Source organism: Syngnathus scovelli, chromosome 22 (genome assembly GCF_024217435.2).
Source record: "Syngnathus scovelli strain Florida chromosome 22, RoL_Ssco_1.2, whole genome shotgun sequence".
NCBI lineage: Eukaryota > Metazoa > Chordata > Actinopteri > Syngnathiformes > Syngnathidae > Syngnathus > Syngnathus scovelli.
In genome coordinates, this window is record NC_090868.1 from 3858679 (window position 1) to 3870873 (window position 12195).

The 12195-nt window shown below is 43.1% G+C and overlaps 1 protein-coding gene across 3 annotated transcripts in view; it reads right to left on the minus strand.

Moving 5' to 3' along the window:
* Positions 1–114: 114 nt before the first annotated feature.
* large1 (LARGE xylosyl- and glucuronyltransferase 1) overlaps positions 115–12195 on the minus strand; it is a 95251-nt gene continuing 83170 nt past the window's right edge. For 2 of the 3 annotated variants that reach the window (XM_049760662.1, XM_049760663.2), the window contains 9 exons: positions 8625–8729; positions 7078–7190; positions 4179–4304; positions 3657–3812; positions 3407–3570; positions 2657–2935; positions 2443–2589; positions 2168–2363; positions 115–1333 (listed from right to left, as the gene is read on the minus strand). In XM_049760662.1, coding sequence (XP_049616619.1) covers positions 1136–1333; positions 2168–2363; positions 2443–2589; positions 2657–2935; positions 3407–3570; positions 3657–3812; positions 4179–4304; positions 7078–7190; positions 8625–8729 — 1484 coding nt within the window. In that variant the 3' untranslated portion in view covers positions 115–1135. The remainder of the gene's footprint in view (positions 1334–2167; positions 2364–2442; positions 2590–2656; positions 2936–3406; positions 3571–3656; positions 3813–4178; positions 4305–7077; positions 7191–8624; positions 8730–12195) is intronic. The other variant, XR_007489530.1, reaches the window with a different exon arrangement.

Sequence of the window (12195 nt, forward strand, 5' to 3'; positions counted from 1 at the left end):
GCATAAAAATGGGGAAAAAAATGGGTCCAAGTATAAAGAGGAGAGCTTCAAATATTTAACTTGAGAAGAGCATTTCCATGACAACGGTGAGGAATAGTCCAAGGCAAGCAAGCGTTTGACACTTTTACTTTTATTTCAGGTAGCAGCATCAGTCAGCCATCCACTCGGCGTCACACACTTCCAAAATCTCACACACACACTCAAACCTGCATGACGGCCCTTCTGCGTCTTTCTTCTCGGGTGAATGAGAGCAAAAGAAGGCGGGCCACTGGCCTCAAGTTTAACAACAGTAAAAATAAAATAAACATAAAAAAAAAAAGGATTTAAAGCAAGATCAAATCATATGTCAAAAAACAAACACAAGAATAAACACATTAATTAAATTAATATTGAAACTAATGAAAACTGACCACAATCTATCTCGAGGCAGACTCTTTGGAACTCGGCCGAATGTAAAGACTTTAGAAATATTCAAGCTTGTTTTCCTGCCCTTCTGACTTCATCTTTAGCAACCTGCAAACAAACATCAATTGAAAGGAGAATACACCAAAAAAAAAAAAATGTCATCAGACTGGAGGCAAGGGTGAAACGGAGTAGATCATAGTTTGTAGTGAACACAGAGGTTTTGATTGAAAAGACTCACACACGCATGACAAGGGAGTACGCTACACTTGGCGACCATTTTCCTTGCCTATTTAAATGAGGAGGATGGATTGTGATTGCTCGCGTCGCTCCCCTCCATCCTTACCGATTTGTCTCGCCGCCGCGATGATGATGATGATGTCCGGTTAGAGGAGAGGAAAAAAAAATTAATGCTTTTGACGTGTGGTCACGGCACTTGGACGGTGTCCGCGGTGTGCAAAAACTGAATGGACGCAAGGCTGTCACTCCCTTGACTGGCACGCACACACCTGTGTGTACATTCGCCCACATGCATACGTCAATAATTCCACAATCCGAGCGGAGGTGACTATTTCCCGGATCTTGCTTTGAAAGCTGCGGTCCATACGCGCCACACCTAAAGTCAAAGTTTTTGAGGAAGGTCCGAGTCGGGTCCGTGTACCCTCGCGCCCCCCCACGCTTACCGAGTCAGTACAGTCACTCGCGGCCTGGGGGCGGCGAGGGCCCGCGGTGGCTAGCTGTTGTTCTCGGCCGTCATGTACTTAAGGGCGGCAAAGCCGTAGCGCCGTGACATGTTCTGCTGGAACTCCTCCTTCAGGGTCTTGAGGCAGACCCGGTACTGCTTGTTGGAACGGAACTTGGTGATGTCGAAGCTGGGCGCGTGTGGCATGTGGATCATGTACGCATTGGGCAGGACCACGAATTCGTACTCCTGTGGAGAGAGGGGGGATAACAAAATATTATTAATACAGCAACAAAAAAAAAAAATACAAGTAATTTTGCCAATCAGTTGCTGAGCCTGTGAGCTAATAATGAAAATTTATTTTTGTTATTTATTTTCAAATGACCCTAAAATACACCACATAGCTCTGCGAAGAAGTCATTTTCCAACGATTATATAAGGTGTATGTCACCCAACAGGAAGGAGACCTCTCCCGAGACCAAACTGTTAACAAAGAAAGACAGTAAATCCTAGATTGTTGTATTTGTGTTTGGAGCGTGGCAGGCTACTTCCTGGTGCCTGTCGAAGAGGACGGATGGGTGTTGGCGTCTTGCCATTATGATTCTTGGGGGTTGAACTGTGGCTACACCTTAACTTATTTTTTTTTATGTCTATAGCGGTTGAACAAAGGTGGCCACTCAACAGACAATGAGGACATATTAGCATTTGACATAGTTTGTAGCTATCGGTGAAGCATAAATTAGCAGATGCCCATAGATCAATAATTAAAAAAAAAAAAAGTAGTGTAACTGGAGACCCTGAAAGACGCCCAAACACAAGCTGTTCACCTTAAATGTCCAAAATGCAAAGTATTGTACGTCCCCTTTAAAGCTAGCAATTGAAGCAGCTAGCTAGCGAGTTGTACTATGCTCATTTTGTTTTCACTTGTCAATTATTTTACTGGTTCTTTTATCACAAGCAAGATACTTAGGTTGAATTACCTGACATGTTTCGGAAGTAGTAGCCGAATCATGTCAGGTAATTCAACCTAAGTATCTTGTTTGTGATAAAAGAACCAGCTAGCTAGCGACTAGCGTGTTTTACCTGCGCATCCAGCTCCATGATGTGCGCCACCTTGTTCCAGCCAAAGCCCACAAAGCGGCGGTCGTACTCGGGGCTGTCCCGTCTCACCATGACGTACGGCTCAAAGTCGGCCTCCCACTCCACCCTGTAGGGCGTGGTGGCCGTCCGCCATTTGGCAAAGTTGGTGGGCGCGTGGCCTTTGGTCCACACGTGGTACCTGCGGCAAGCCAAATGGTAACGTTGCAGTTCCTTCTTTACATAAATTTGAAGAATCAATGAACGCCGCTGTTACCTACCTGAAGGTAAAAAGCGTTCCCATGTCCAGCTGAGAAAGCAGCTCGGCTTTCGATTTTGGGTAGGAGAGGCGATAGCGCAGCGTCTCAAACGCCGGCACCACGAGTGCTTTCTTGCTGTTGGCCATGTCGAGTTGCACGACCGACTTCCTGTAAATACGCACCACGTGATCGGCAAACAAATCCAACGGGTACACTCGCAAAACGTTCCTCTTACCTGAGATATTCGTAGAGGCCGTACATGGGCAAGAAATCGATGTCGGACAGGAACATGTAAGGTGTGTTGACGTGCCGCATGGCGACGTTTCGGAGCAGGTTGACCGGGTAGAACTGTCCTTCTTTGTAGACCACGTGGTAACCTACGTTGCCTCGGCTCATGAGCACCTCGGAGCCCTGAGCGTAGCGCAGGAACTGCTGGGCCTCGGCGTCGGACAGGTAGAGGGCCAAGCTGATGGGACCTTCCCAATGCTTGCAGATGGCCTCCAACATCTGAAGTCTAAGCAGCACAGGACACACTAAACAATCACAATATTTTGTCCTTCTTTTACAAAAAAAAAAACGCTTTGTGAAAACTTTCCCTCATTTGTATTTCAGCATTGTCAATTCAAAATTTGTTCAACCAAACGTGTCTATCTGTCTTCTCCCAGTTGCCCGCATATGCTTCCTGCTTGAGTGAGCTGACAATTTATATTCTGACATTGTGTTTCCTTCCCCTGCAATTGCGCAACAGTTTGCTTTCCATCAACGAGTTCCTCAACTAATCAACTCAAAAAACAAATTAAAACAAATTTGTGATTGTGTTTTTCAAACTTTCCCGTAGAATCATCCTTTTTTTGGGGACAATAGGATTCCTTCACCCACCACTAGAGGGCGATAAGTGTTATTGTTTATTTCTTAAGTTTTTTTGTTTTTTTTTTTAAATTGAGTGCATCACACATTTACAGGAAGTGACGGTGTGAAACCGCACCTGTCCATGGAGAGCTGCGCCACTAACGTGACGTCCGCATTGTCGGGCGTGACTTCGTACTCGTAGTGGAGGAAGTAGAGGTGCGTTCGGTGGACGGTGAATCGTTCGCGGCGGAACTCGTAGCAGGGGTCATCTTCATCCAGCTCGGACAGCGTCTTCTGGAGCTATGAAGGGAGGATCATTATTAACACACGATTTTAAAAATACAAGAGTCCTCCGTGTCAATTTTCAAAATTTACGGGATACTCACATTCTCGCTATTGTGATCGGCCTCGCTGGGACAGCCAAACAGCTCCCGGCGCAGCAGGTTGCCGTCGTACTCCAGGAAGGTTAAGTAAAGATTGCGAAAGAACTCCACGTGCTTGTTCTTGACTCTTAGTTTTTTTGGGGAGTTCCAGTGGATGACCTGGTAAGAAAGAGAGAGGGAATTTCATTTTGTTTGTAGGCGATAATAAAAACTCACAAGGTCAATTAAGTCAAATGTTATTCAACTTCGATCAGGCGCACCCAATTATAAATAGAATTTTCAGCGCATTTTATAATCTGGAAAAATACAGTAATGTGCTAGTACGCCCACTTGGGCAACCCCGACCAATCCATCAGAACTATTGACTCATTTAGAGTTTGACCTCATTCGTGCCTCAAGGCATTATTAACATTTTGCACCGCACCGAGGGCACATTCGATCTTAAATCAAGTTCGATCTGTGCTTCATAATGAGGAAAATATGAGACGTGGAGCGATCGCCCACGCTGCGGTCCAGCTCTCTCACCTTGAGGTCCGACACGTCTTTGTAGCACTTCTCTGAGCGGGTGTGGTCGGAAAGCTGAACGTTCCAGAAGCACGGCAGCTGGTGAACCAGGAACGGGTTTTGCTTGATCACAGCATTGAAGATATCCTGCACACACACAAAATAATTTACGTTTTAATAAATGGACTGTGTTGTCTTTTGGGCTCAACTGTCATCACAAAATGGAAATTCCACCAGGGGGAGCCCCAGTCCAATTTGGAGAGGCGACCCATTAAATAGCAAATGTTGACAGTTTAAATACTGTTAATATAAAACATGTTAACAAGGCGCAAGCTCCCATATTAAATCATTCTAGATGCTTTATTTTGCCACAATCAGTGTATCTAGCGGCAATATTGATAAAATTCACATTAGTTATTTATTTCCCTGGATAATAAATTAGGGAAAATGGATCTGTGACCGAGAGGAAGGACCTCACATATGATGAAAGAGCACGTATAGAATTATTCGAGTTAAGCCCCAGGCTCAAATATTTATTAAATTCCGTCTCAGAAGATTTACAAAGCATTTTTCAATCCCAGCATGTGTGAATAATTTAGCCACGTCTCGTGTAGTGGCTGTCGAGTTCATACGTTGCTCCCTGCTTTCACTTTTAATAGTACGGAATAATAATATCACATATCGAACTGGTGTTGTGATTTTTTTTTTGATATATGAACAATTACGAGACTCAAAATGGTGCTTTTTTTGTGAGTCCAAATAATGTGACCACGTTCCCAAATGACGCCCAATTTAAAAACAAATTCAGATGAATGCTCAAGATCTTCCGACTCACATGGCAACAGTCGGTGACAGCCACCACAAGCGTCTAATGGGAGACATAAAAGCTCAATAACCTCGTAATAAACGGCGCGATAAAGAGATCTTGACAGACCTTCGGAGTAGCTCATCGGGCGGAAGGCAGATGGAATGCTGAAATGATTCCGGAAGCTACCCCCGTTCATTTTCCAAACTGCATACCTTGCGGGACTTTACTTAATGAAGGTTTAATTAAAATCTCATAAACGTACCACTCATCGAGATGAGGGGTGGATAGCTCGCGGATAATGGGGGGAGGGGGAGGGGGGGATCGTTCACCAAGGTCTCGGTGAAATGCCCTGACAATATATGCATCGTGGGAAGGCGCTGCGTCGCTGCGGGCTGGCCAGTGAAAACGAAAAAGCCATAATTGCTAAATGGGGCGAGTTTACCATGACAGTGTTGCCTCGTTTCAGATGAACTGGTTTTGTCCAAGCGGCCGCCATTATAACCAAGAAGCAAGTTGTGGATCACTGCTTTGGCGGAATATTTTTTTTATTTTGCACTGATTTTGCACTGGGGAAAAAAAAGTGCCTACTTCAAATATAGACATTATGTTACCAAGGGTGAGTGAAGCTTTTTTTTTTAATATACTATACTACTACCATACTTTTTTTTTTTTTTTTTTTAACTATACAGGCTCACCAAGGGGTGAGTGAAGCTTTTTTTTCTATACTATACTACTACTATATATATATTTTTTTTTACTATACAGGCTATTTATTTGCATCTGTATGTCTATTTTGGGAATCTCAGTTTCATTTGACATAATTTGGATGGGTAAATCTCAAAATTGGCTGGAAAATTAATCAAATCTAAATGATATACTTTTTTTTAAGAGTTACAATTATTTTCCATTTCTAATTTTGTGGACCACCAATAAAACCGCCATGGACCACTAGTGGGCCACAGACCAAGTTGACAATCCCTTGTTTAGAAGAAAGTGATTTAATACATTTTGACTGTGGGCTCCCTCTAGTGGTATCAAATTTATTAATGAATGTTAAAACTGTTACGGATTTATTTTCTGATTTCATCCACTACAATAGTAACATTTTTTTTTTCCTTGAAAGAACTTTGTCGGTGGCCTCCACGTGAAGGTTCAATTTGATTGACCACCAGAATTTCTTCCCCCCGCACGTAGCTCAAGTAGCACGGCACTCGGTGAGATTTTCACCCCGCGTGGCCGAACATATCAAACGTTAGATATTCCTCTCAAGGCCTCGTGAGGCAAAAAAAAAAAAAAACTGCGCCAATTACTCGTGCACAGCAAGCTACCTGCTGAGCAAACCGTCTCGAAAGATTTTTTTTTTGCTCAGCGGATAGTCGCAGGCTTAAATGTTCAAACAGAACATTACAGAGCTTTACAAAGAAATGAAATCAACTTTTGAGGAATAAAAGCGCTGTGTCATTTTTGGTGCCGAACGCCCCCCGCTCAAAACTCGATAGTTCCTCTTTGTTGGATTTCTTGCCTGCTAGCATTGTGTCCCCCGGCTTGTACGATGTCACACCGTTTCCCGCCCACGCAGCCTTTTCAGCTCGATCAGGGTCGACTATTGTGAATCACGCTGTGGCGCTGACATGATTGTCGGAGAGTGGCAAGTGGGGGAGTTGTCAAAGCGCGGGCAACACGTCGCTACGCTTGGCCAGATGTCGCCGCGGTAGTCGCAAAGGCGCCGGCCGTCCGGCAACGTTTTGGCCGTGCTCCAGCGGACGTCCGTGCGGAGCGCGTCTTCCACTGTTCGGCTGTTAATAAATGAAATGTAAATCCCGCCTGGCGGAGCCGAGCTTTTCTCAGCCAAATGTCACAACACAAAAAGGCTTTTTTGTGCTCATCTTTCTTCATGTGCTGTAAAGGAAAGCTGTCTTCGAGCGAGGAGGCGCGTACAAACGAGGCGGACGAGCGGCAGAATAATATTATAACGTTCAAGCCTGTTTTATTCTGACAAATTAAACTTGTGGATTCCAAAACTTAAAACTAATCAACACATGTGATTACTGCAATTTAAAATTTGACCTCGGAAGGCGCCACCCGCCGCGTCGAAATCTAAAACGAACGTACCTGATCCGCCAAGGAAGTCGACAACATGCTCATTAACTCCCGCTCGGCCGTCAGCCTCCACATCTGCTCCCATCGCAGCTTTCGAAGTCGATCGAGGAGCAGCAAAATCACCCCTGCAAAAAGTACACAGGCCTTGATATGACATCTTAAGAAACAAGAGAGATTCATATCGCCGCTGCTCCCCCGCCGCTTAAAGTGATAAAGTCTCATTCACGAGACTCCGAATCGCCCGCCGTGTGTTTACCGAGATAAAGCTGCGGGCGAGAAGCTTGCAAACAAACCGGCAATAGATGCTAAAATGCAGCTACGTGAATTGTACCCAGAAAAAAAAAAAAAAGGCAACACAAGGAGGAGGGGGAGAACTTCTCACTTCCACTGCTAATAAAATAAATCTTACTGGCAGCTACAAATAAAATTAGGCGTCCCATTTTCAAGGGGGAAAGATTGGAGCAACCCGAGCATTCTTCACATCCCGCTGTGCTCCATCTGTTGCTATGCCGCCGCGCAGCAGAGCGACCGCAGCTGGACTGGACACTTTTTTTCGAGTCGCTTTTCTCCGCTTTGCAAACGGCCGCTCGGCTCGCCGGAAGTGGAACAACTCGAAAGGTTAATAGAAAGATTAGCCAGTTATGAAGACCTCCAATGAACAGGGCCAGGATAAATGAAATATGCAAATTTTGAGATAAAGAATATTTTTTTACATTTATTAAATGCGTTTAATGTCTATGAGCTGTTTTGGAAAGTTGAATTTTTTTTCGTGGTGGTACTTTGTATAAAAACACGCGAGCGAGCATTCGTCAAGGACGTGAATTCTTTTGGATCGAGAACTTTGCGACAGTTTTATTTTGCCACAACTAACAAAGAACCACCAAATAAAAATCCAACTCAAAAAGAATATCCGAACTTCACTGTATATTTAAAACTATATATATGACGTGAGAAGATTTGTATTTTTAAATAAATGACGTACCCTTGGTGCAACCTTGCAAGGGCTTTGAAATGACATTTTCAATGCAAGCTTTTGTGAAGCGTGTTGCAGCATGACTCATCATTTTTGCACTCTGTGGGGTTTTTGTATTCGCACAAGGAGCTCTCGAAACATACTAGAAAGTAGTGCTTAACTTTACCCTTTTTTTTTTTTTATTTAAAAAAAAAAAAAGCTTCTTTGCTGGACTAATAGAAGCTCCTCCACTGCTTCTCACCGCTGTAAATTTGAAGTGAATGCATTGCGGCATTTTCCAAATGCTAATAATGGACTCCAGAGATAAAGAAGGAAATAGATTAGTTGTGATCCGGAGATATCCGTTGCTTTATTCCGTCACGTAGCCTCACCAAAAGTGACACCTCCAAATACTATCATGGTACGAACGCGATAATTAGAGGAGTCATTTTTATTTTACTTTAAAAACATGCCATTAGTCCTGGTAGATGCTATTTTTATTTACAAAGCTGCCGCAAACAAACGCTTTCCTTGTTCTGTTCCACTTGGTGCTCTTTATAGAATCATTTTCTGCAGCTCGCTTTTATGACGCTTATTAAAAACTCACCAGTGTTGAAGCCTCGACCCAGTGCGGGCCACGGTCGGTGGTTCTTCCATAAGTTTCCAAGATACCAGTCACTCTGGTTCTCCACCAGACCAAGAACTTGCTGGCCTGGAACAAGCACAAATATCAACCTTTAACTTCACTCCACCGGGAGCTGAAAAGACTCAGTGGCACCCCCTACTGGTAGAAATGTTTCAATGCAATACCTTTAGTCCTGATGCTTTGATTTGTTTTAAACTGTAAATCAGAGCGTACGCTGACCATTTTGCCCTGAGGGGATGTTGAGCACTCCTTGCAGCTTTGATTTTATTCACAACACTCAGACTTTTGAAGCTACCAGTGTTTTGTTGTTGAATGAACAGAACAGTTAGGATTTTGAAGCAAAAAAAAAAAAAATATCGCAATGGATTTTCAAGTGCTGTCAACTCATTTTCTGAGAAGCTCCTCACCTCACGTCAACGTAGTTCCTTGGCCACAAGATGGCGTCAAAGCATTACATTATCACTGTTGGGAACAAACAATAACGTGCTTTTCTTAGAGAAGATGGGGGAGACTATATTCTAAAAGTACATTTCGGAAGGGATCAGCGACCAAAGACTTGAGGGGTACCTTAATCCCCTCATAAAGCTGCCTTTTATATCTGAGTCAACGGCAAACTCGGGGTGGGAGGGGCCTTAACTGCCACTCGACATTGCCATGACAAAAGTCACAGAGGGAGTTCCGTAATTAGCTCACGTGAGTCAAAACATTTAGAGCTCTGAATGTTAGAAACAGCAGAAGGAGGCGGAACGTAATAACGGCCCAGCAGTTAAGCCAAAGGAGGGAAGGCTGTGGGCTTAAGGGCGAAGGATTTGCAAGGAGACAAGCCAGACGGATGTAAAGGTCAAGGAGACGGACAGCCGACGTGGAGGTAGGGGAGGAAGCTCCAATAAAGGCCCCGAGGAGGATAATCGGGAGATTGTTTGAGCAGGCAGCCGTGATGACTGAGAGAAATGATTAGAAGCAAAAAGGTAATTCAATCAAACTTTGTGGTCCTTTTTAAATTGAGCCGCTCCCCAAACATCCCCGATGTTTATTCAAGCAGAGTTAGGTGTTAAAATATTCATTATCATCATGCCTTGTTTAAATTACTGCGACGGGGAGTGTCCAACAAACATCGAACGCTGTAGCAAGAGATTTAAAAAAAAAAAAAAGGGCTGTGCTATTCAGGCGTGCAAAGATAAAGCTTTTGTTTGAGTAAAAAAAAAGTCTGAGAGAGATTTATGGACTACAATAAATTCCTAAAAACATCAATAGAGTAAACATGACTCAATAATATCAGCCGCTGTTAGAAGATTTATTTACATTACAAACTGTGTTTAAGCAAAGCGAATATAAAAGAGCGGAATGGGGTAAAAAAAAAAAAAAAAGAGCAAACGGCTTTAATGCAGATGCTTAAAGTTAACTAGCACGTCGTCAATCATGTTTATTGCCGGAACAGGTAGTGCACGAATTTGTTCGCGGATTAATTCCTTCTTAGTCGAAAACTGTTAATTACTGAGCCTTTCAAATTGCTCAGCTTCTTGCTGTTTTTCCAAGGCAACCATCTGAGAGGAAAACATGACTGAAGGGATTGAAATGAAAAAACAAAACATTAACACGGTGACCTTGTTAAATTACAAGACAATTAAATACTTTTAATTGGAAAAAACAGCAGGGCTGGAAGCCTTCGCTGGCTGTCAAGGAAACAAAAAAGACTTGGGAGACTAAAAAAATAAATAAAACAAAGACCCAAGGACACAGACACCTTTTTTGAAATAAATTCATCAAAGAAATAAACGCCAGGAAAGCAAATAGCTTTCATTACCGTCTGGATTCAAACAAAGCGCTCAGCTGTCAGCCATTGAATCAGCGATTTTATTTCTTCAATCTTCAAAGCAGAAAAATGCGCATTATTCGTTTTAAATGAGATTGATTTTGTAAATCAGCAAAAAGCTTTCCAAGCCCCTATTTGGAATCTCGGTCGATACGTAGCTTAACATGTGATTAGTTGCATGTAATAATTAATTGAAGGTGTAGCCCGCACATTAAACCTTGGCTCATCTACAATAGAGGTGGTGACTGAGGTGAGGCTTGTTAAAATGGCCGCTAACAGAGCGCTTTAATGGTTGGCTAACTGTTGCCGTTAAAGTGATAGGACTATAAAACAAAACGGGCTTTCACAAAATGGGAGCCCCTTTTGTAGAAGCAAGCTGACTGAAAAAGCTTGGCATTACAGAAAAGCAGCAAAACGGAAGAGCGCTCGTAAGAGGATGAGAATAAAATCACGGTCTTAAAAATAAATTTAAAAAAAAATCCCACGTCAGTTTGTGCTACTTAGGCTAGCATGCTAGCTAATACTGATGAGCCTCAAGTGTTTGTGTTGAATGATTTAACAACAAAATACAACTATTTGTAACATGAGTTGATTGCTACGCGCTAATGTCGCCACCTAGTGGCTTCCCAATGTCATTAAAAAACCCTTTGCCATTTTGACGACAGAGACCAAATTGGAAGTTGAAAAAAGAAATGACGACTAGCATCCCAAGTGCATGAGAAAAGGCAATTGAATTGAAAAGAAAAAAAAAAAAAGAATACCGTATTTTCCGCACTATAGGGTGCACCTAAAAACCTCAAATTTTCTCAAAAGCCGACATTCCGCCTTATAATCCGCTGCGCCTTATATATATGGACAAAGTTTTAAAATGGGCCATTCATTGAAGGTGCGCCTTATAATCCGGTGCGCCTTATAGTGCGGAAAATACGGTACATGGATTTTTTTTCTTTTCTTTTGGCAGTCTTATTACAAAGTCGAGGATGGAAGAGTTGGGCAAAGCATTGGCTCTAACAAACGTGGGCAGTAAACAACAAGTTGTGTTGAGAGCACAGTGCTCTGTATTACGCCACAATTGCCCTGGCAACGTTTCCGCTGTGTTTCTTTGTGCACTTCAAACAGTCCCAGCTGAAGATGAACAGATGGAGTTGGAGCTAATAAATGTTGAATATTTACTAGTATTACTGCAATGCAGCAAAGTGGGCAGACCAAAAAGGGAGGGGATGTTGTGGAAAGGAGCACGCGGAAGAAATGGGACGCCCACCGAGGCGATTTTTATCGCAACCGACGGCACGGAGACAAATAACGTGTAGCAAAACACAGCGTTAAATTGCGAGCCGGCGGGGCGCGGCAATTGATTGTCACCGGCACATCATCTTTGTCCCGCTGCCCTTGAACGCCAACTGATCAGCTAAAAAGCCTTTTTGACGCACAAGTGCCGAATGAGGAAAAAAAAAAACCCGATGTGTCACAGCAATACGCTAAGTGCTGCTAATTCAAGGGCAGGTACTTGGCTAGCTAACACAGCCCAAGCATCACCTGCAATTAGTTTGGTTGTTCTAACATGGTGGAGAAAATGAGCTTCTGATGGCAGCTAATTAGCGGTGTTGCTAAAATGGCGTTTTTGACTATTTAGTGAGATTTTTGGAGAGAAAATGTCAGAAAATGTGGGTGGAATCGATGTTTACGGGACTGTGTGATTACATTTGACAACAGGGGCGA